Below are 23,889 nucleotides of genomic sequence, written 5' to 3'. Positions count from 1 at the left end.
AAGACGACTAAAGGCCAGGCTGTGTTCTTCGGCCGCAGCCTCGCTCCTCGGCCGACATAGCGGGCTTCGCGCGGTCCTGAGCAAGAATCCGTCTTGCATCCCCCCGTCCCGAGTTGGATCTCGCCGCGCCTTCCGGTGCGCTTTCCGGTCCACCTCTCGAGGCAGGAAGTGCCGGGCTCCGCCACTGTAGCACCACAGCCCAGCGGTCGTCGCCGTCGCTCGTCGTCTCGCGCAGGGCAGTCCGGGCTCTGGTATCTGGCAGCGGTGAGTGGAGCTCGCCCCCCGCGCGCGACACCCCTCGGGCCGCACCCCTCCCAGCCTCGCGCCCGCCGTCGGGACCCCGCCCCTGGGGACCCGGGGGCCAGGCGCTGCGGAACCTGGTTGGGTAAGGGGTCGATGAGGAGGCCGTGGGAGCGGCCGCCTTAGGCCTGGGCGTTGAGAGGCCGGGCAGCGCCAGGGCGGATGAAGCCGGGATGGGGAGACGCCCTGCTGGAAAAGGTGGCTGGTGCCCGGCAGCGCGGAGACCGGCCCTGCGTCACCCGGGTGACTTCACACACCTGGTGCCTCCGACCTCCCCGCGGCCCCGCTGCCAGCGCCGGCACTGTGTCCCCACACAGGGCTGGATGCTTTGGTGGATGCAGGAGTCTAGTGGTGAGTGCTTCTTTGCCTTAGGTGAAGTGTCAAAGGAAACTTAGAGAACCTGTCCCGGAGTGCATGGTTGGTACAGGCTAAAATGGAATGCTTTCCGTAGGAGTCGTAACTCGCACAGTGTCTTGCATCTTGTAAAGAGTTCATTCGTGTTGATCGAAGAAAAGGGCAAATCACAAAAGTCAAGACAGAGTTCCTGAAGAAAAAAAATACCGTCCTCATTGAAGACCTTGGATTCAGCCCCAGGAGGTAGAACTGAAGTATTTCTGGCAGGATCTGTGGTTGGGAGGTAAACAAGAGGAAAGGCTCAAAAGGTGGGAATTGTGTTGTGTGAAAAGGAAACAGTGGGGAGACCAGTCTGAATGGAACAAGAACAATAATGAGTAATAGTTGCATATAAAGGTAGTTAGGGTAGAGAAGTGAGGCGTTTTTATGGATGTCTTGAAAACTTGGCCGAGAAAGAAAAGATTATGTAAGAGGCATTAGGCAGTCATTTTGGATTTCATTAGTAAGGGAGTAATATGAAGAAAGAGGTGCTTAAAGAATTAGCTTGGCAGCCTTTGTTTAGGATGGATTTGGAATGGTCCTTTCCTAAGAGAAGAATCATAGCATTTTAGAATTCAGAAGAACCTTAAAGATTATCTTGTGAAAGGGGCGCCTGGGTGGCTCAGTCGGTTGGGCATCCAACTTCGATTCAGGTCATGATCTCACGGTTCGTGGGTTTGAGCCCCGCCTCGGGCTCTGTGCTGACAGCTGGCTCAGAGCCTGGAGCCTGTTTCAGATTCTGTGTCTCCCTCTCTCTCTCTGACCCATCCCTGCTCACACTGTCTCTCTCTCTCTCAGAAATAAATAAAAAAACATTAAAAATTAAAAAAAAAAAAGATTATCTTGTGAAATAGATGACCTGTCTTACAGATTATTTTATAACTGAGGAAACTGAAACCCAGAGAAGCGAGATAATTTGCCCAAGGTCACTTGAAGGATTCATGTGTGCCACCCATTTTCTTTGTAAGCATTAGATGGACCCCACTGGACCCTCATAACTAAGTGCACAGCTTTTTGTTTGTTAAAGCTCTGATGAGTGAAACAGCTTCTATAATGGATTGCTTGATATTTGTTTATGCTTTAATGAGACTGAGTTTCGACAGGATGAACTGAAACCTCTGAAGAACAGATGAGGTGAGGGTTGTGGGATTAGGGAAAATAAGAGCACTTAGAGCCTGTAAATGGGGTCGGTTGTCCCTCTCTTCTAGGATTCAAAGACACCAGGTACCAAGAGAAGCTTTTCATTGCCAGCAGTGTTGGGATCTTCCTTACTCTGCATCTTAGCTCTGTGGTAGCCTTGCTTGTACCCCAGCTGGATACTGGTGTTTTCATGATAGAGAATTTCAGCTCTCTGTAGGGGCTAGTAATACAGACTCTGGAGCTAGACTTCATGAGTACAGATCCCGAATTTAAATTCTACCATTTTCGGGGTGCTTTCGTGGCTCAATCAGTTAGGCATCTGACTCTTTAATTTTGGCTCAGGTCATGATCTCACAGTTCCTGAGTTCGAGCCTCACTGTCAGGCTCTGTGCTGACAGTTCAGAGCCTGCTTGGGACTCTTTCTCTCTCTCTCTCTCACTCACTCTCCCCCGCTTGCGTCTTCTCTCTTTCTCAAAATAAACAAATTTTAAAATAAATAAATAAATTTCTATTTTCTAGCTGTGTAGCTGCAGGCAGATTGTTTATTCTCTTTGCCCTAATTTTCTTTTCTGGGAAATGGAGATAACAGCACTTATATCATAAGTTGTGAGGATTAAATATGTTAATGCATGTGAAATGCTTAGACCAGTGCCTAGCACATATTTAGCACTCAATAATTGTGTTGTTAGCATTGTTTCTTCCCGGCATAGAATAGGGGGTAGCTGGTAAGTTTTGTCAAGGATCTCTTGAGGAAAAGATTTATTTTAGGAGTCAGATCCTGGATCTACTTTATAATGAATATATGTATATCTAATTCTGTCTATGATAGGAAGGAAACATACGTATGTATTTGCTTTATAAATATTTATAGAGCACCTGCTGAGTGTAAGGTACTCTACCACACAATCAGGTAAGAAGGCTAAATGCTCTAAGAATGTATAGGTAAATGGTATGGCAAGAGAATATTACTGGGCAATAAAAAAAAGAATAAACCACAGATAAATGCAACAAGATAGATGAATCTCAAAAATATAGTGAGTAAAAGAAGTGAGGCCTGTAGAATATACACTGTATAACTCCATTTATAAGAATTTCAAAGACAGACAAAACAAATTTATGGTTAATAAATTTCTGGTTTATAGAAATCTGAGCAATGGTTGCTTATGGGAGAGGATTATTGACTTTGAAGGAACTTTCTGGAGTGATGTTAATATTTATAACTTGATTGGGATGGTGGTTATATGAGTGTTCATGTTTACAAAAACTCAGTTTTAAGATCTGTGCATTGCACCATATATAAATTTCACTGCAGTAAAACAAAATGATACGGGAGGTCAGGGGATGGAAAGCTTACTGCCACCTGGGATGGTCATAAAACCCATAATAAAAAAATGACAGCATTATAACATATATGAGAAATACTAAAATATTTATGCTATGGGGAAAGTTCAGCTGAAAGTTCAGTTTCCTGAGAGGAAGGCTGTAAAAATTGTTTGGCTCTTTAAGAAAAATAGATATAATAATTTATAGAACGGATTACATATTTGCCTAAAAATGTAGCATGAAAACAATGATATGTCATAAATGTAATGAGGTTAATTTTGTGGACTGTTCTAGCTTGATTATACACTAAATTCTTATGATTACTGTTTTCAGACGGTTGCTCATGTATCCAGTGATTTGATCCTCCTAATTAGCACCAACATTAGTCTTGACTATAATAATGACCATGGGAATCCATGAGAAATTTCTAAAGATTCTGATACATGTTGGTGAGCATGAGAATTCAATCAGAAATGACTTTAGCTTTTAGCAGATCTGCCCTGCTCTGCTCTTTGCATTTATTTACTGTCAGGCCTCACCTTCTGCCTCTGCTTATAAATTGTCTTTGCTAAAGGGAGACCCTAAGTATCCTGCACCTGAGCATCTCCACTACCATTCTACTGAAGCTTGGCTAAAACTTGAACTCTTCATCATCCCTTTGCTCACAAAACCATTTCCTCCTTCCTACTCTGTTACCTTTTTTTTTTTTTTTTTAAATAAGCTTCATGCCCAGCCTGGAGCCCAAACAACCTTGAATTCAAGACCTGAACTGAGATCAGGAGTCAGATGCCTAACCCACTGAGCCACTCAGGTGCCCCCCAATTACCTCATTTTTAGTGGTAACCTTATGCTCCTGGTTTTTTGACCAGCACCTGAGGAAAGCATAATACTTCAAGGATAGAGCTTTGCAAGAAACCCCAATTAGGAAGCAAGACGAACTAGCAAAACAGTATAGGAGTCAGAAGAATAGGATAGTGTTGATGGGAATGTTGAGGAAGTGGCTGGCTCAGTCAAAGCATGCACCTCTTGATCTTAGGGGGTTGTGAGCTCAAGCCCCCCATAAGGGATAGCGATTACTTAAAAATAAAGAAACTTTAAAAAAAGTAATTAGATAGTATTATGAATAATTATGGACTAACATTTAAAGACCTAGATGAAATGGTTAAATTACTAGAAAAACATTTTTTTAATGCCCAAAATTGAGAGTGCCAGATTGGCTTAATTGGTAGAGTGGATGACTCTTGATCTCGGTTGTAGTTGGGTGTAGAGATTCCTTAAAAAAAATCTTTAGAAAAAGAGGAACCCACAGAACTTGGAGAAAATCAAATAGAAGGAATTAAAATTTTCTAACCAAGAATAGAAAATTTCCTATCCAATGCAAACTTGACTGTAGCTATAATCCTGAAATAAAGGCATTGCCCTATTTTAATATTAAAGAGGTCAAGGAAACACAGTGGCTTTTTTTAGTTTTCCTGTACTATATAACAAATTATCCCAAACTCAGCACCTTAAAAACACAATAGTTTCTGAGGGTCTGGTATGCCAAGGCAGCTAAACTAGTGGTTCTGAGTCTCATGAGGTTGCAGTCCAGAAGTCAGCTGGGTTGGCACATATTTGAAGGAAGACCAGTCTCCAAGATGGCTGACTCACATGGCTGGCAAGTTGGTATTGGCAACTGAAGAACTCACCACAAGAAAAGCTCTCTGTCCTCCTATTTGCCTAAAAGCAGGACATAAATTTACATAGGTGTCCTTCCTCCCCTCTCTACCAGGAAGGACAAAGTTTATTCTCTGGAGACAACTTGAGACTCTTATCATCAGAGAAAGCCCTGACTAAATCTTCCTGACAAGCCTTACCCTGTTTGCGTGCTTTTCCTGGTAGCCTTCCATTACTAGCCTCTTCCCCTCACACACCTGTCCTCTTTGTTTTCGGCTGAAGATGATATTTAAGCTGAGTTATTTTTATTTAAAAAAAATTTTTTTTACGCTAAGTTTGAGATACCTTTCTGAGTTTGCTTTTCCCTGGGTATCTCTGCTGCTACACATGTTAGTAAACTCCTGTTTTCTCTTGTGAATCTGTAACTACAGAGGTGGCAGCCGAGAACTCAGAAAGGTAGAAGGAAAATTATTTTACCTCCCTACACTTTCACAGGTCAACCCTTTTCACTGTTGGTGGGGACTGCGCGAGGGCATGAGAAATGCAGAGGGAACTACCACAGCCAAGGAACGAGTTCAGATGCTCTCAGAGGCCAGGCCATCACATAAACAAATACCAGCTGTGACAGGAAGATGTAGGGAGTAGTGGGGATTGCTCTCTGAATACTCATTATCTACAGGAACTTATGAAGGCTGGTCAACTGATTATCATACAGTTTTCAAGCATCTGAAATTTGTTTTTCTTAAAGTAAACTTCAGTTTTTTACAATGTTGGCAAACTAACTCAGTTACAGAAGAAGGCATTTAAAAAGGTCATCCCTGGGAGAATGAACCTCCCTGCGGACTGCATATAGTTTGGCAGTTGCCAGTTTGTGACTTCTGATCTACTTTTTCTATTATACAGATGAGGAAAATGAGGCCCATGAAAGCTAAAATGACCAAAGGTCATGTATCTTGTGAATGACCGAACTGGAATTAGGCTACAGGTCTCTAGCATCTCCATTAAAACATAATGACTAAATTTTTAAAAGTAAATGTAACTCAAGGCATAAACAGCCAGTGCCTTCTAGGTGGTTAACTCATTGGTTCTCAACCCTCCTGCATGGAATCACCTGATATGTTTCTTAAATTACAAATTCCTCAGCCCCACCCATCATCTTTCAGTTTCAGTTAGGCCAGACTAGGACTTAGATACCAGTTTTTTTAAACTTCCAAGTTGATTCTGATGTGCAGCCAAGATTGAGACCAGAAGGTTAACTGTTGTGAGAGACATATTTACTTGCCATATGGTGACAGCCCCTAACTACTTAAGATACTTAAAGAAGGCTTGAAGGAATGTCAAGGAAGTCCTATGTAGCTGACAGAATATGTTTCATTAAAGCAGTAAAGTCATATAGGCTGGATGAAGTTTACAGGCAATTTCTGCTTATTAGCAATTATCATACCCAAGTTTTGATTTACACAACCAACCATATCGTAGGTGATTTTGCAGACATTTAGATTATCTAAATATGTTGACACCACAGCCACATATACCAGTATTCCTATATCCCAACCCTTGTAAGTTCTGTGAACACTGCATATACTTTTTGTTCACTCTGTGTGAGAAATTTACAAAAATAATGACATATTTGAAGAGGAAGTGAGACGTTCTTACTGCTGTTAAGGATTCTTCATTACATTATATGATGACTTATATGGCCTTTTTTCTATAATTACAGTTTAAGAGTGGGGTTTGGTGGTTGTTTCCTGTTTAACATTTATAAATTAAATGTTAATTTGACAGTCCAAGATAAAGGTTTCAAGCCTTATCTATGATATCAAGCCAAGACCATGAATGACAGGAAATATTGTCACTTACTTAAATCTACATTGCAGTTCCCATTCTACTGTGCAATTCTGCCCTGTACATTGGTTTCCCCAGTATCGTCTGAATTTATTTGAAAACTCAAGAATTTGAATTCAGAAGAAAGTCACTGCTCAGAAATGAGTGTTAGATTACATTGGTTGTATTGAAAGTCTTTTAAATTTTGTAGTAATTCCAAGGGGTGCCTGAGTGTGTCAGTCACTTAAGCATCTGACTCTTGATATCTGCCCAGGTCATGATCTCGCTGTGGTGAGATCAAGCTCTGTGTCAGGCTGACCATGGAGCCTGCTTGGGATTCTCTCTTACTCTCTCAAATAAATAAATAAGCTTTAACAAAAAAATTTTGTGGTAAATTTAAAATATCTAGAACATTTAGTACAAAGTGAAAAATACAGAGTTAGAAATAACCTTCCATAAATGGGGCTTAGGTCCCAGCTCTGCCACTAGGTGACCTTGGGAAAGTTATTTAATAGCTTTGATCTTCAGTTTCTACATTTGTAAAGCAAGTGTGTTGAGTTTAATGCACATAATGTGCCTAGCATATGAGTCACTCAATAAGTGGTAATGGAGCCACAAGTTGAGTAGACCTTTAGTTTTCTCCTTGGTCTTAAAGCATTTGAGACTCGAAAAATAGCAAGAACAAAAGTACATAAGGTAAGAAACTTCACGGTACCATGGACACATAGAAACAGTTTGGTGTTCCTGAAGGAAAAGTACAAAGCAGAGAATGGCTAGAGAGAAGGCTGGAAAGGTCATTCTAAAATATGGAAAGGAGGACCTTGTGTACCATGCTTAAGAACTTGAATTCTGTGCTATATGCAGTGGAGAGCCAGAGTTTTTTAACGGAAATATAAGGTCATATTTATATTCATGTGTTAGACACCACTGGAATGTAAAATTCTATACTATATGCAGTGGAGAGCCAAAGTTTTTTAACGGAAATATAAGGTCATATTTATATTCACGTGTTAAACACCACTGGAATGTAAAGGACAGTTTAGAGGGACGAAGAAGCAAGAAGATAGGCTAGTTGGCCATAGAAATATATATTTTTTTAAGTTTATTTATTTGAGAGAGGCAGAGACAGCTTGAGCTGGGGAGGATCAGAGAGAATCCCAAGCAAGCTATGCACTACCAGCACAGAGCCCAACATGGGGCTAGAATTCACGAAACCAAGATCATGACCTGAGCCAAAACCAAGAGTCTAACACTTAACTGACTAAGCCACCCAGGTGCCCCAACAGAGAAATAGTCTACACAGAGATAATGAAGGCCCAGTTTAGGGTGGTAGGAGAGGAAAAGAGGAAGATGAGCAAATCTGAGAAATATTTAAGAGGTAGGGCTTAATTCATCAGGAAGACAGATAAGTTGGGGATGATTCCTAGGTTTCTGGTTTGCTGAGTAGGTAAATGACAGAAAACTAAGAAAATTTAGGAGCGGGAAGATAATTGAACTCAATTTTCAACACATTGATTTGAAAGGTCCAAATGGGTGCCTTTCATAAGCCCTTTCATAAGCAGAACATTGGAGCCTGCAGCCTAGGGAAAGGTCAAGCCTGAAGATGCAGAGTTGGGAGCCATTGAGTGTTGTCAGACCAGTGAGAGTTGATGAGATCGTCCAAGGAAAGCAGAATGGAAAGAATTTTAATAAGCCATTGACTGTTAGAATATTGAATATCTATGGGGCGCCTGGGTGGCTTAGTCGGTTAAGCGTCCAACTTTCGCTTAGGTCATGATCTCGCGGTTCGTGGGTTCAAGCCCCGCGTCGGGCTCTGTGCTGACTGCCAGCTCAGAGCCTGGAGCCTGTTTCAGTCTGTGACTCCCTCTCTCTCTGACCCTCCCCTGCTCACGTTGTCTCTCTTTCTCCTAGAAATAAATAAAAATATTTAAAAAAAAAAAAAGAATATTGAATATCTAGGTAAGTGGAGAAGATAAGAACCTAACAAGAGAATGGAAGAGGACCAATCATAGAAATAGAACTGAGAGAAGATTAAGTTGGTATCACCAAGTCAAATACAGTATTTAACATAAACCAATCTTTCCAGTATAACATTTAGGAGTTTCCCTCTGAGAATGATGACGTTTTGGGGTGGGGTTCGTGGGGCCTGGAGCTGAAGGCCAAGAAAAAATTCTTAAAGTCTTTGGTGCAAAAAGGTGATTTTATTAAAGCATGGGACAGGGCCCGGGGGCATAAAGAACTGCATTGTAAGTGTGGGGGTTACCATTTTATGGAGTTGGGGGAGAGAGAGTTTCCAAAGAGACTTTCTGGAGGCCTAGCTATTGTCAACCTAAGGTTTTTCTCACTAGCAAAGCATTAAGACTGTAGGGAGTTCCTGGACTTTAGACTATGTTGGGATTGCCTTTTTCTGGCAAGCTGGTGGGGACTCTTATCAGTTTAACCACTTGTTTTTTTGTCCGCTCCTGTTTTGGGGGTAGCCTGGAGTGTCCAAGGAATATCATACATGTCCCACCTGGGGGCGGGTGGGGAGTGGTGCTGTTAGCCTGCACTTTGCCTTCAGCTTGCCCCATGCTCCTTCATCAGGAGTGGAAGGTCTTCAGGGTTGGAAACCTTGCATTCTCTTTCCATTCTGAACAGTTCATTTCTACTGTTACTGTTCACCAAAGCCAAGAAGGATAAAATGGTGTCAAATACAGCGAGTGATCCAAGGAGTTAGACTGGATTTGGCAGTTTGAGAGCCGTTGCAGTAGAGGGGGAGGAAAAGCCAGATTGTGGTGGGTTGAAAGCGAGTGGGAAGTGAGAGAATAGAGAAAGCCAAGATACTTATCTCAGAAGGAAAGGAGAAAGACGAGGGTAGTTTCTTTTGGGGGTAGAGTTCTTTTTAGATTGATTGTTTTGCTACAACTTTGCCTCACTTTTCAGCTGATATTTTATTGTCAGTTAATATGTGCATGTGTGTAGTGTTTTTAGGTTCTATATACATATACAAATGTGTACTATTTTATTTTATTATTTTTCAAAATGTTTTATATATTTCTGAGAGAGAGGGAGACAGTGTGACCAGGGGAGGGTGAGAGAGAGAGGAAGACACAGAATCTGAAACAGGCTCCAGGCTCTGAGCTAGCTGCCAGCACAGAGCCCGATGCAGGGCTCGAACTCACAAACTGAGAGATCATTACCTGAGTCGAAGTCAGACACTTAACCAACTGAGCCACTCAGGCACCCCATATGTGTACTACTTTAACATGAAGTAACAGGGAAAAAAAAAAAAAACCTTAAAAAAAAATTTTAGTGTTTATTTATTTTTGAGAGAGACAGTGTGAGCGGGGGAGGGGCATAGAGGGAGATACAAAATCTGAAGCAGGCTGCAGGCTCTGAGCTGTCAGCATAGAGCCTGATGTGGGACTCCATGATCCGAGTGATAATGACCTGAACCAAAGTCGGACGCTTAACTAACTGAGCCACCCAGGCACCACAGAAAAAGGAAAAAAAAACTTTTAAAAGAAATTACAGTATTACATTGAGCCTATTATCTGCTCTGTAATATATTTTGATTAGGGCCATTTAGTGAATTGCTCTTGATTGTCTTTCACTTTCCTTCCCTATTTCTCTCACTCTAGGGGTCAGCCTCAGCTCACCATCTAAGGGCTTTTTGAGCCTTATTGGTTACCTCCCCATTCTCTCTCACAGACATTTCCCCTAATAAAAAAAATATCTTGCATGTTTAATCTCGTTTTGGCATCAGCTTCTTGGAGAACTCCAACTAAGCTTCAGAAATGTTTAAATATAATATACTTTTGGGTTAGTTATAGGGTTAGCATGACACAATCGACTGTCTTTTTTTGTGTTTTGCTTTTTTTTTTTTAAATAAAAATTTACTCTTTGGAAAGTGTTTCTAAATGATTCTATTACAAACATAATTTGCAGGAAAAAAAACATAATTTGCAGATACTGAGAGAACTAGTTTTTGCCTTCCTATTTACTGTCTTTTGTACATACTATGATTTGAAGAAATAGAATCTTAGAATTTTTAGCATGAAAAAATTTTAATCCAGCAGTTTTGGAATGCAAAGAAGAATTAAAGCATAGTCAACTGCCTGGCTGGTGGACCACATCCAACCTGTGATTTAACCTTCAATGTAACTAAGCTCAAATAAGCTAAGTTATGGGACAGAAGAGAAAATTAACGTTTATTCAGGACAAGTATATGGGATAGGGAAGGAGTTGGAATGTTAGAATCAGAACTCTAAGGCTAATGTACTCCAAACCTACACCACTAAGCCAAGCTTCAGAATACCCAGTGGGGTATTTTTTTTGGATTGAAAAAAGAGAAGTAAACAATGTCAATTAAAAGTCCAAGACTAAGGGGCACCTGGCTGGCTTAGTCACTGGAGCATGCAGCTCTTGATCTCAGGGTTGTGAATTCAAGTCCCACATTGGGTGTAGATATCACAGTCTTAAAAACACCACCACCACCACCAAAAAAATAATGTTTAAGACTGAAAGACCTGAAGACCCACGTCCAAAATTACTTTGGTCAGCCACTGTCCCCTCTAGACATCTGCTTTCACATTATGGGGCTACGGAATTAGAGAACAGTCCCCAAGACAGCCCTCAGTTTTGATAATTTTGCCAGGATTCACAGAACTTATTGAAATGTGTTATACCCTTAGTTATGATTTATTGCAATAAAAGTGTTGAGATTAAAGTGAGCCAAGGGAAGAGATACATGTTGCAGAGTCCAGGAGGGCTCCAAATGGAGAGCTCCCAGTTGTCTCTTTCTTGGACAGTGTAGACCCCTCCTGGCAACAAGACGTGACAGTATGCATGGAATATTGCCAAGTAAGAAAACTTACTTGATCTTTGATATCCATAGTGTTTGTTTTTTTGTTTTTTAAATATTTATTTTTGAGAGAGAGAGTATGAGCAGGGGAGGGGCAGAGAGAGAGGAAGACAGAATCTGAAGCAGGCTCCAGGCTTAAAGCTATGGGCACAGAGCCTGATGCGGGCCTCAAACCCTTGAACAAGATTATGACCTGAGCTGAAGTCAGAGACTCAACTGACTGAGCTACCCAGGTCCCCCGATATCCATTTGTTTTTACTGGGGCTCTGTCAAATAGATACTGTCAGCTGCTCTGTGGCTGACCTCAGTCTCCAGCCCCTTGAGTGGTCAAACTGATAACACATGACCCAAAGCCCCCACAATAAATTACATTATTAGACTATCTGATGTGACCCAAGACCCTGATATCAGCAGGACATTTCACAGGCTTAGAGATTACCTCCCAGGAGCAGAGGACAAAGGCCAAGCCTCTCTTTGAGCAAAATTGTTTACTACACAGGGCCATTGATATTTTATTTTAACCTAGATAATACCTATCTCATAGTACATTTGTGAAGATTGAATAAGGCATTGGATTAAAAATTGCTCTGATCTCAGGGTCTTCCAAGGTTATATGTAGCCAGTAATGGTGGAGCTGAGACTTGAACTCAGGACTTTCTAATCCCAAAGCTGATAGTATTTTTCTGTTGTGTTTATCTGTGTTATTTAAAACTGCAAATAAAAGTGGAATAAAATGTGTTTATTCTGTTTGACATTTAAAATATCAGTGGCTTTCAGTAGAATATTGGAGGCTGCCACCAAAGTCATATTATAGAGAATTAAGGAGTGATAAGAAAATGGAGAAAGTTGAGTATTACACTGCTATTCTAAAAGTTTTGTCAAAGGTAAGGGGAAGTGAGGATGAAACTGGAGGGGATCCAAGATCGAATTGTAGGTTTTGGGGCACCTGGCTGGCTCAGTCAGTAGAGTGGGTGACTCTTGATCTTGGGGTCCTGAGTTTGAACCTCATGTTGGGCATAGAGATTACTTTTTTTAAAATAATGAAGAGAGTAGCTTTTGATATTTTTTTTTAAAGATGAGAGCCTTTTGAACATGGACCATACAGTGACTGTACTAGTCTCTACGAATGTTCTCTCATTTAAGTCTCACTTGCACTGAACTAGAAGCTGTGTTTTGCTGTAAAACTGAAGATTGAGTAAGCTTCCCTAGTTTTCACACTGTTTTAAAAAACCAAGATTCAGAAAGGTTATGCAATATTGGTAGTAAAATGGAATAAAAAAAAGAGTGTCTGTTGCATAGGATTGTTATAAGGATTTAATGGGACAGTCCTCTGAAAAAGTAAGATGTCAGCTTTGGAGCATTTCTCTTTAGGAGCCCCAAACCCTCTTAACGGTGCTTGCCACATAGTGAGCTACTCAGTACTGAAGTGTATTTTTAAATTCTCCTCAGTAAAAATGGGTTTCATGGACTTTGGAGGCAAGCTATAGAATGATTTTTATTTCTTAAATTTTTCAAAACTGCTTTTTTCCTAGACATTTAATTGTCACATTGGAAATAAAGTTTAAATCTATATTTATTCTTGCCTAATTGAAGTAATAATTCTACACTAACTTTTTTTTCACTCACTAGCATGCCTGGGTGACCCAGTCAGTTAAGCATTTGACTCTTAATTTCTGCTCAGGTCAGGATATGGTGAGGTTGAGGTCAAACCCGCATTGGGCTCTGTGCTAATGGCACAGAGCCTACTTGGGAGTTTCTCATTCTCCAGCGCTGTCTCTTCTCTGCCTCCCTCCCAAGCCCTCCCCCCCATTCCCTCCCTCAAAATAAGTAATGATTCTTTTTTTTTTTTTTTTGAGACAGAGTGAGACACAGTGCAAGCAGGGGAGGGGCAGAGAGAGAAGGAGACACAGAATCTGTTTGGGTTTTTTTAAATGTTCTTTATTTCTGAGAGAGAGAGAGAGAGAGACAGCGTGAGCAGGGGAGGGTCAGAGAGAGAGGGAGACACGGAATCTGAAACAGGCTCCAGGCTCTGAGCTGGCTGTCAGCACAGAGCCCAACACGGGGCTCAAACCCACGAACCTTGAGATCATGACCTGAGCGGAAGTCGGACGCCTAACCGACTGAGCCACCCAAGCGCCCTGTAATCATTCTTTTTAACAGATATTTTTACTCACTAACTTTTAGGTGTTATAGTTTCTTTTTTTGCTTTATGTTTCATGCATTCTTTTTTGCTTTGTTTTTTCTTTTTAACTCTAGAAATAAATAGCCACCATGTCGAGCAAAAAGGCAAAGACCAAGACCACCAAGAAGCGCCCCCAGCGCGCAACATCCAACGTGTTCGCTATGTTTGACCAGTCACAGATTCAGGAATTCAAAGAGGCCTTCAACATGATTGATCAGAACAGAGATGGTTTCATTGACAAGGAAGATTTGCATGATATGCTTGCTTCTCTAGGTAGACTTTTATATCCTTTATATGCCCACTTCCCCAAAATAATAATTGTGAATTATTTCTTGTGTGATGTGTAAGCATTCCTCAAAGGCTTATTGAGAGACATCTGGGTGGGAAGTGCCATGTTGGGGTTGGATAGTCATAAGAGGATTTTATTTATAATTTTTTTTTATAATTGAAAAAAAGAAAATTTAAAGATACAAGACTTAAAGCAAACATAAACTGCCCTCTGGTTGTATGGGCACACTGCCTGGTTGTATGGATTTTACTTTATTATTCCTTGTACGATTTTGTTGTTTGTTGTGATCTTAAAAAGAAGGATGGGAGGGAAGGTCTTCCATGTTTTACCCCAAGTCAGCAGGGATTTTTCCAGTTGGAAATGGCAAACGTAGGAGTTCTCTATAGACTGGACAGGGAAGGGGGTGCAGGTCACAGATGGTCTACAGTTAGGCTTTGCACTCTGAAGTTTTCCCATGCTTGACTGTTAGCCAGAAAGGGCAGTTCAGGGGCCAGAGGGCAAAGAGTGATGTTGTTTTCTCTTCCTCTTAGTAACCACAACACAATTTTGTTCCTCTATTTTATTTTTTTCTGACATTGTTTTGAAAAAAAAATTTTTTTTTTTTATGTTTTATTTATTTCTAAGAGAGAGAGAGACCAGAGACAGCGTGAGCAGGGGAGGGTCAGAGAGAGGGAGTCACAGACTGAAACAGGCTCCAGGCTCTGAGTTGGCAGTCAGCACAGACTCCGGTGTGGGGCTCGAACCCACGAACCGCGAGGTCATGACCTAAGCGAAAGTCGGACGCTTAACCGACTAAGCCATCCAGGCGCCCCTGAAAAAAATTTTTTTAACATTTTATTTTTAAGTAATCTCTGCCCAACATGGGACTTGAACTCATGACTCCCAAATCAAGAGTTGCATGCTCAAAAATAAAAGTTGCATGCTCTATTGACTGAGCCATCCAGGTGCCCCTATTGTGAAAATTTTTAAGCCTGCAAAAAGTTGAAAGATCAGTGTAATGAACATGCATACATCCTTTACCTAGATGCACCAGTTGTTAACATTTTGCAACATTTTCTTTATTCAGGGTGAGAGTAGAATCAGGATACTGAACTAAGTTGTTGCCTTGGAAGTAGGTTGGATCCAGTGTTTTTCATACTCAGAACGGCTAACTAAGTGTGAGCTTTTGGGCACATCACTACTGAAGAAGGCTGCAGAGGAAAATTGAGGGACTTAGTTGTAATACAAAGATTGAACACTCAAGCCTGTATCCTCTTATAATAGATGCTCAATTAATTTTTGTTGGATTAATGAGGGATGGTAGAGTAAGAGGCTGACTTTGGGGCCTTCCATTTTGGGGAGGTCCATGCCTTTAAAGATACGTATTTATTTATCTTTCAAATCAAATTATATTGGATGCCTTGAGTGGGTTCATAGGTGCTTAGCCTAAACCAATTCATTTTATTTATTTATTTTTTTTTAATATTTTTATTTATTTCTAGGAGAGAGAGAGAGAGACAGCGTGAGCAGGGGAGGGTCAGAGAGAGAGGGAGATACAGACTCTGAAATAGGCTCCAGGCTCTGAGCTGGCAGTCAGCACAGAGCCCGACGCGGGGCTCGAACCCACAAACCGCGAGATCATGACCCAAGCGAAAGTCGGACGCTTAACCGATTAAGCCACCCAAACCAATTCATTTTAAATCACTGTGTCTTTCTTATTCTCTTGACACCTTTGGGTTAGACTTTTACCCCAAAAAATTGGGGCAAGAGAGTTGAATTAAATTTGAAGGCAGAAAAGTAGATCTTTGTAGCTTCTTTCACTTATTCAGTGAATCTTAAATTAATTTTGGGCTAATTTTTGTATTGGTATGTTGAATAGGTGTAATGAGTGAGACAGGTAATATAAATGCCAGCTTGCATTTATATTTCACCCGAACTCCCAGGATGAAAACTACATATGAACCACAGTTCTAGATTTGATTATCGTTAGCACGTAGTTTGGTATAATATTCAGATGCTTCCTTAGATATGAGTATCTAACTTAAGATATTCTTTTCATAGAGAATCATTACAAATAATGTTGGGAGGGACTTTTCAGATACCAAGTTTACCCAGTCCATGTTACAGATCAAAGAAAGTAACCCTAGACAACCGCCTCCTTTTCTCAGGTCACAAAGCTAGTGACAGAACTGGGATTCAAACCCATAATTCTAGACCCTTCCTTCTTTCACGGCTATTTTTCCTATACCATGGGGGGACCTCACAAATACCTGGGCAAAGAAGAGCCCTTTGTTATTCCTACCATGACTGGCTCTTCCAGGGGACTTTTTCTAACTTCAAAGGAAGGGTCAGGGGAATCTCCCTCCATGGGGAGAAGTGTTCTCAGTGGGAACTGAGATTAAGATTTCCCATTATGAACAGTGCTTAACTAGTTCCACCATATGAGTGAATAGCATTTGCATATATGTCTGGCCACTGAATAATAGACACTATTGTTCAAAATGAGCTCAGCCATTGAGCTAAGCCAACCTAGTAGTTTCAGCTTAAATGACCAACTTATAAATAAAATGTTTGAAGATTCTAATTTATGGGCAACTGTACCACAAATGGAAATATGAATATTTCGGGACACCTGGGTGGCTCAGTCGGGTAAGCATCCGACTTCAGCTCAGGTCATGATCTCATGGTTCATGAGTTCGAGCCCCACATCGGGCTCTCTGCTGTCAGCGCCGAGCCCACTTCAGATCCTCTGTCCCCCATCCTCCCTGCCTCTTTCTCAAAAATAAATAAACATTAAAAAAAAAAGAAATATGAATATTTCAAATTTTTAAACAACTGGCATTGAAATGCCCTGATGGGCCTTTAACATTTAAGATATAAACCTGTGGCATTACCTGGTTCATGGTTTCAGGTGCTTGGTTTTCGTTTTTTGTTTTTTAAGAGAGAGAGGGATGCCAGCATGTAAGCAGGGGAGGGGCAGAGGGAGAGGGAGAAAGAAAGAATCCCAGGCAGGCGCCACACCTAGCGCAGAGCCTGACACAGGGTTGATCTCACCACTGTGAGAGCAAGACCTGAGCCAAAAATCAAGTCCGATGCCTACCTAACTGAGCGACCCAAGCACCCCTTTGGTGCTTATTTTTGATGAAAAATAGTGAAGGAAAAGTTACAGAAAGTATTGATGAATGAAAAACATTCAACCTAAGCCCACAGTATGTTTTTTTTTTAATAATTTATTTATTTTTGAGACAGAGAGAGACAGCATGAGTGGTGGAGGGGCAGAGACAGAGGGAGACATAGAATCTGAAACAGGCTCCAGGCTCTGAGCTGTCAGCACAGAGCCTGATGCTGGGCTCGAACCCATGAACCGTGAGATCCGACCTGAGCCGAAGTAGGACGCTTAACCAACTGAGCCACCCAGGTGCCCCAGCCCACAATATGTTTTTATAGAATGATGTATCAAAGTTTTTTTTATGTTGTCAAAAATTTGTCTTTTTAAAATGTTCTTAATGCAAGTTAACTGAAAAAATAGTTTCATGTGATGATGTGACTTAAAAGTATTTTGGGGAGCATAACACTAACAAAATAATTATGTGTAGAAGTCAGTTCTTTGTCCTTAAATGTTAAAATGTGAAATTTTCTAGGGAAGAATCCAACCGATGCATACCTTGATGCCATGATGAATGAGGCTCCGGGACCCATCAATTTCACCATGTTTCTCACCATGTTTGGTGAGAAGTTAAACGGCACAGATCCGGAAGATGTCATCCGAAATGCTTTTGCTTGCTTTGATGAAGAAGCAACTGGTGAGTGTTCTTTGTTCATGCCCACCCTCACTCCGGACTCTATGGAATACTTTTTAGGAAATGAAAAAACTGAGTAAAATATAACTATTTATTTTTTATTTAAGTTCATTTATTTTGAGAGAGGGAAAGAGTGCAATCAAGACAGGTGCAGAGAGAAAGGGAGAGGATCCCAAGCAGGCCCCACACTGTCAGCACAGAGCCTCACATGGGGCTCAAACCCACAAACCACAAGATCATGACCTGGTCTGACGTCGGACGCTTAACTGACTGAGCCACCAAGGCGCCCCATTTTTTTTGAGTAAACTATAACTTAAAAAGAAATGAATAAACTATCATTTATAGTATGACCGAGAATGGGTAGGTCACAGGTATGTAGGTCATAAAGCTCCCCAATTTTTGGTGTCTTTGAATTTGGTTCTAAGCCTCCTGAAAGCCAAATGGAGAATTGTCTATTAAACAGTTTTTCTTAAGACAATGAAAACTACTTCTTCAAGAGACTGTCAATCTCTCCAAAAATTATAGTTAACTAACTTGAAAAATTAAAAATGGTTTTTCTCTCGCTTTAAATCACGTAAAGCCTAGTTATTCACATTTTCTTACTCCTCTCATTTTCTCCTTCTCCAGTAACCCTCTCCTCAGCCACCCACACACCTCCTCAGATGCACCTTGCACCCTTCTTCCTGCTTCTCTCTCCAGAACTGTCACAGCTGCTCTGCCCCTCTAGCACATTTGGTCTTGGCGGCACTATCCATTTTTCTGGGCAGCTGCCTTTTTATTTTCCTTTACATCTCTGAAATTCAGAGGGTTTTTTTCCTCCTCTAGAGAAAAATTTTCTTCAAATTAATTGTGTAAGCATTATAACCTATTAACCTAGCCTTTAAAATGAAAGAACTCTCGGGGCGCCTGGGTGGCTCAGTCAGTTAAACATCCAGCTTCGGCTCAGGTCATGATCTCACAGTTCATGTGTTCAAGTCCCTCATCGGGCTCTGTGCTGACAGCTCAGAGCCTGGAGCCTGTCTTCAGATTCTGTGTCTCCCTCTCTCTCTGACTCTCCCCTCCTTGCGCGGTCTCTCTCTGACTCACAAAAATAAATAAAAAACATTAAAAACAATTAAAACTAAAGAACTCTCAACGTAATAGGCAAACAATGATGTAGTTACATAATTGCCTTAGTTTGCTAGTTATTTTGTTCACATAAACTTGGATATTCTGAAATATTTCCTAACACTGACCTATCTTAGAAATGAACCATTCAGTGCCAGGAAGTGTTCGTGACTCCCCTCTTTCTACTGCCAGGCACCATCCAGGAAGACTACCTGAGGGAGCTGCTGACAACGATGGGAGACCGGTTTACGGATGAGGAGGTGGATGAGCTGTACAGAGAAGCGCCTATCGACAAAAAGGGGAATTTCAATTACATTGAGTTCACGCGCATCCTTAAACATGGAGCAAAAGACAAAGATGATTGAAAGAACTTCAGCTAAAACCTTTCAGTTGCTTTGTTTTCCTCTGTTTTATCTCCTAGACACTGTCCCCCACACGCATAGACCTGTTGCATGCAACTTAGTTTCACGGCTTTGCCTCTTTTTTTGATGTATTTATTCTAGACCTTTCTGCCACTTAGCACTTGTATAATCACACTGCAAATGGGGTTGAGGTTGTAAATTGTGCTGAAAAAGAGATTGCGAATAAAAATCAACAAATGTGAAAGCCCAGGAAAATATATCCGGTATTTCTGGTTTTGCTGGATTTTTACATTTTTATATAATAAAAACACTATTTTGAAATAAAGATTATGCTGACTCAAATGGAATATAATGGAGAGTTAAATAAATGGTAGGTGGGGGCAGTCATTTTTTTTTTCCTCCAGATTTTCAACTTCACATATTTCACATTTCATGGTAAAGCCAATTTTTCAGTTACATGGGACAATGTTCTTCAGAACTTTTAAGTACAACAAATTAACATCATTATGCAGTAAAAACTAGTTATACCTTTGTGTTTTTAATGCTTTTAGTAAGTCAGATGTTTATTGAATGATAAATATAGAATGTATCTGAGAAAACATTTAACCGTTGATGGATCTTAGAGCCTAAGAAGATTCTGAAGGATAGTTACTGTTAACATTTACCATGTGTGAAGCACTGCACACAGATGATTTTCACTGACTCTTCCCAACAATCTTGTGAGATAGATTTCTATTAGTGCTGTGTTTCAGGTGGGATAACTGAGTTCTGCATAGTTGAGTGATTGATCAGTCACTTATAGTGAGAGGTGAGATTCCAACCTGGGTGCCTAACTCCAGAGTTTATAGTCCTGGAGCCACTCTGTGCTGTCTCTGCAAAAAGCCTCAAATGCTTAAAAGGTGAAGACATTTCTATTACATTCTAACATAATTTTGTAGTCATTGAAATTTAAAATAATTTACAGAAGTTGATTATTTGAACAGAATTTCAGAAAAGTATCCAGTTAAAAACTAGAAGATGAGATTTTAAGCAATACTATGTTTGAAGGCAGTTCATGTGGTATATAAACTAGGCTCTATGCAAGGACTAAAAAACAGACATGGCTGCTACGGAACTCATTTAAAATCCTCAAAGCCAGGTGGTATGAACAATAGAGAGAAAGCTAAGACACTAGGTTTTTCCAGTCTTGTTCAATACCTCTCCTTCTCTTAGAAGTGTCATTTTGGTTTTTTTATCTACTAGAAATCAATGCATTTACATAACATATTATTTGCTGCCAATTATTCTGGCTTCCTTTCTATCCTCTTTAAAATGAGCAGACGGGGCGCCTGGGTGGCTTAGTTGGTTGAGCGTCCGACTTTCGCTTAGGTCATGATCTCGCGGTTCATGGGTTCGAGCCCCGCGTCGGGCTCTGTGCTGACTGCCAGCTCAGAGCCTGGAGCCTGTTTCAGAGTCTGTGTCTCCCTCTCTCTCTGACCCTCCCCTGCTCACGCTGTCTCTCTCTCTCCTAGAAATAAAATAAAATTTAAAAAAAAAAAAAATGAGCAGACAGTTTCACTGTCATGGTCTAGTATAGTGCTCCATACTTCATGAAAGCATTCACATTTGCCATCTGATCCTCACAGCACACGAGGTAGATAGGACAAATGTTATTCCTGCCTTTTTTAGGAGAGCTGAAGTCTAGAAAAGCCAAAGCACCTGTCCAAGCTTAAAGTCACGATGCAGTATCAAGCCAGGTGGAGAATCGCTATATGCTTTAGGGAAGGGGAAATTCTACAGAGATAATCTTGATCATCATTAAACCAGTATTTATCAGTCACCTGTTACATGCCAGGTGCTTTCTTTTTTTTTTTTAATTTTTTTTTTAACATTTTTGAGAGAGACATGAGTGGGGGAGGGAAGGAGAGAGAGGGAGACAGAGAACCCAAAGCAGACTCCAAGCTCTTCAGCTCTCAGCGCAGAGCCCCACACAGGGCTCAAACCCATAAACCGTGAGATCATGACCTGAGCCGAAGTTGGATGCTAAACTGACTGAGCCACCCATGTGCCCCTAACAGGTAACGTTCTAAATTTCGGGGGAGAGGGCAGGAACTAGGGGACAGGACAGACCAGGATGATGCCCTCTATGGGGCTCAGGTTCACTGGTGAGAGGCAGGATCAGTAAGCCATATCACATTAGTGCTGTGGGACAAAGAACAGAGCAAGTATGGCGGAGGGCCTCTGAGAAGTGACATTAAACAGATCTGCATGACAAGAAAGAGGTCCCCTCTTTTCTTTGCACTCACGAAGCTCCTTTCAGGGCACACTGTAGCAGGAGCATTGGGAGAGCACAGGAGAAGGACATGAGGGTGGTATTTCCTGTTCAGTGTGGAATCCTAGGGCTTTGGGCAGGGAGGAAATGTGAGATTCTTAAAAACTTAACCTTGCTGCTGAGTACAGAAAGGAGGGGCAAGGGCTGCCTAAGTGGCTCAGTTGGTTAACGGTTGGACTTTTGATCTCAGTTTGGGTCATGATCTCAGAGTCTTGAGTTCAAGCCCTACATTGGACTCCACACTGGGTGTGAAACCTACCTTAAAAAAAAAAAAAAACAGAAAAGAGGGGCAAGAGTAGAAACAAAAACAGTAAGGCTTCCGGTTAGGAGACTACCCACTGTCATCCAGGTAAGACACAGAGGTGACTGGGATTCCAGAAATAGTAGAAGAGGTGGTTGTAAAATGCCTCTCCTTGTCTATTTCCTCTGCTTCATCTCTACCTTGTTGCTGTCTCTCTGATAATTATTCTAAGTGCCATCAAGTTTTTAAAAAATTAGTTGTTCTTAGGGCACCTTGGGTGGCTCAGTCGGTTGAGCATCCAACTTCGGCTCAGGTCATGATCTCACGGTCTGTGGGTTTGAGCCCCACATCTGAGCTGTCAGCACAGAGCCTGGAGACTGCTTCGGATTCTGTGTCTCCCTCTCTCCGCCCCCACCCCCACCCCCTCATGCTCTGTCTCTCTCCATCTCTCAAAAATAAACATTAAAAAAATTAGTTGTTCTTAATATCTTATGTTGACCTGCTTATCTCATTCTGTTTCCTATAGTATCCATAAAGAGAGTTGTGGAGTCCAGTAATATAAGGCACCTAGGTTAGGACTTTGTTCCCTTCTGGTGTCCAATAAATAAATGAAAACTCTTTATTCAATATCATTCTCTTTTTTGAGAGCCAAATAGTGATAATCTCAAGTTGACAATTGATCTTCTGGCTGTTACACTGGGGATGTATGTGTGTGTGTTTATGTGTGTGTAATCATGCAGTGGAAATTGTGCTGAATGTTTACTATGTGCTAACCATGTTACCCTACTGCCCTCTGAGGTAGATACTGTATTTGTATTACCCCTGTTCTAAAAATGAAGCACTGAGGAACAGAGAAGTAGCTTACCAAGGTTACACAGCTGGTGGGCAATGGGGCTGTTACTTGAATTCTGGCAGTCTAATTCTAGAACCTGCCCTCCCAGGAAAATGATTATTGGAAATAATACCACTAGTTTTTACCATCATTAAAGAAGTTTCTAAACTCTAGGAGGTGGAGAAGATAGGCATTATTAACCCATTTTACAGGTAAGAATACTGAGTTATAGAAGTTCCCTGACTTGCTCAACTTGATATAACTAAACAGTGTCTGAGCCAAGACTTGCTTCTAAGCTTTCTGAGTGAGATGGAGTGCTTCTCATGAAACCTACCGTTTCCTAATTAATGCCTGTAGCCTGACCCTAAGTTTTTTCTAATTTGCAAATTTATTATATGAAAACTATTAATATTTTTAATATGAAATTATATTTAATTATACATTTAATGGATTATCTTTCCTAATAAAATAATTGCATAAAATAAATTTTAAAGTTCAGCAATACATATATGAATAAATACTGAATGATGAATTTCCTTGATTGTAAGTTGACTTTTTTTTACACTTTAATGTTTTTGAAAACAAAATGTCTTACAATCAATGTATATATTTAATATTGTTTATCCTGAAAAGTAATTGTATCAGTGTTGCCTCTCAAAATTGATGTCATAAAAAATAAGAAACAGTCTTTGAAACATAAACACAGAAACTACTGAAAAATCTAATAGGAATAGGCTGTGTAAATATGTCATCTGGGAAATATGAATGAGGATGTAAAAGTCTATCACATACTGAAATTTTGAGAAAAGTTTTCTTGGACAGAAAAATGCCGAGGATCACAGATGGCACACTTGACACTCTCTTGTCATATGCAATTTTGGAGACAATAACCAGAAGTGTCGCTAGATGGCACTATTATTCTTAGTAGTGTAGTAACTTATTCCTTAATGAACTTGAAAGTGATAAAGCATGAGTATAAATATGTAGAGTATTAGTCCCAATAATGCTGTAACATTGCCAAATTGTTTCTTAACAGGAAAGAATAACAAAATCTATTGCAGTGAAATTCATACTACTTTGTGAACCCCAAAATCCAGGGAGCAAACTCTTGGATTCCTTTTTACAAAGCTGTATCATTCATTCATTTATTCCATCAATCATTCACCAACTTACAAATATGTATTGAGTGTACAGAAATTGCCAAGGTCTCAGCAATATTTTGGTTATTTTCACACTGAAGCAAAAGGACTTTTGCTGAAAGTAAGATTATGGCCTTTGCTCTTGTAAAACCTGTGTCCTCCGCTTAC

At 40.7% G+C, this 23,889-nt stretch overlaps 1 protein-coding gene across 3 annotated transcripts; it reads left to right on the top strand.

Annotated features, from left to right (window-relative positions):
• The first annotated feature begins 6 nt into the window (after positions 1-6).
• LOC144243119 (myosin regulatory light chain 12B) lies at positions 7-19,523 on the top strand. Of its 3 annotated transcripts, none has more exons than XM_077778198.1 (4): positions 7-264; positions 13,736-13,934; positions 17,571-17,732; positions 19,029-19,523. In XM_077778198.1, the coding sequence occupies exons 2-4, from the start codon at positions 13,751-13,753 to the stop codon at positions 19,199-19,201; spliced, it is 519 nt and encodes a 172-aa protein (XP_077634324.1). In that variant the 5' UTR covers positions 7-264; positions 13,736-13,750; the 3' UTR covers positions 19,202-19,523. The 3 variants fall into 3 exon arrangements, with proteins under 3 accessions (XP_077634324.1, XP_077634325.1, XP_077634326.1); XM_077778199.1 differs by lacking the exon at positions 7-264 and adding an exon at positions 344-651; XM_077778200.1 differs by lacking the exon at positions 7-264 and adding an exon at positions 809-897.
• Positions 19,524-23,889: the final 4,366 nt, after the last annotated feature.

This window comes from Crocuta crocuta, unplaced genomic scaffold (genome assembly GCF_008692635.1).
Source record: "Crocuta crocuta isolate KB4526 unplaced genomic scaffold, BGI_CrCroc_1.0 scaffold26, whole genome shotgun sequence".
In the NCBI taxonomy this organism is placed as follows: Eukaryota; Metazoa; Chordata; class Mammalia; order Carnivora; family Hyaenidae; genus Crocuta; species Crocuta crocuta.
The sequence above is the reverse complement of the archived record's forward strand: the minus strand, read 5'-3'. Positions and strand labels throughout refer to the sequence as shown.

What these genes read in the sequence shown, in the direction of transcription:
- LOC144243119 (XM_077778198.1), top strand. Translation starts at nt 13,751, where the DNA reads ATGTCGAGCAAAAAGGCAAAGACCAAGACCACCAAGAAGCGCCCCCAG. An exon ending in TGATATGCTTGCTTCTCTAG is followed by an intron (nt 13,935 to 17,570) that starts GTAGACTTTTAT and finishes GAAATTTTCTAG; the next exon opens with GGAAGAATCCAACCGATGCA. An exon ending in CTTTGATGAAGAAGCAACTG is followed by an intron (nt 17,733 to 19,028) that starts GTGAGTGTTCTT and finishes TTCTACTGCCAG; the next exon opens with GCACCATCCAGGAAGACTAC.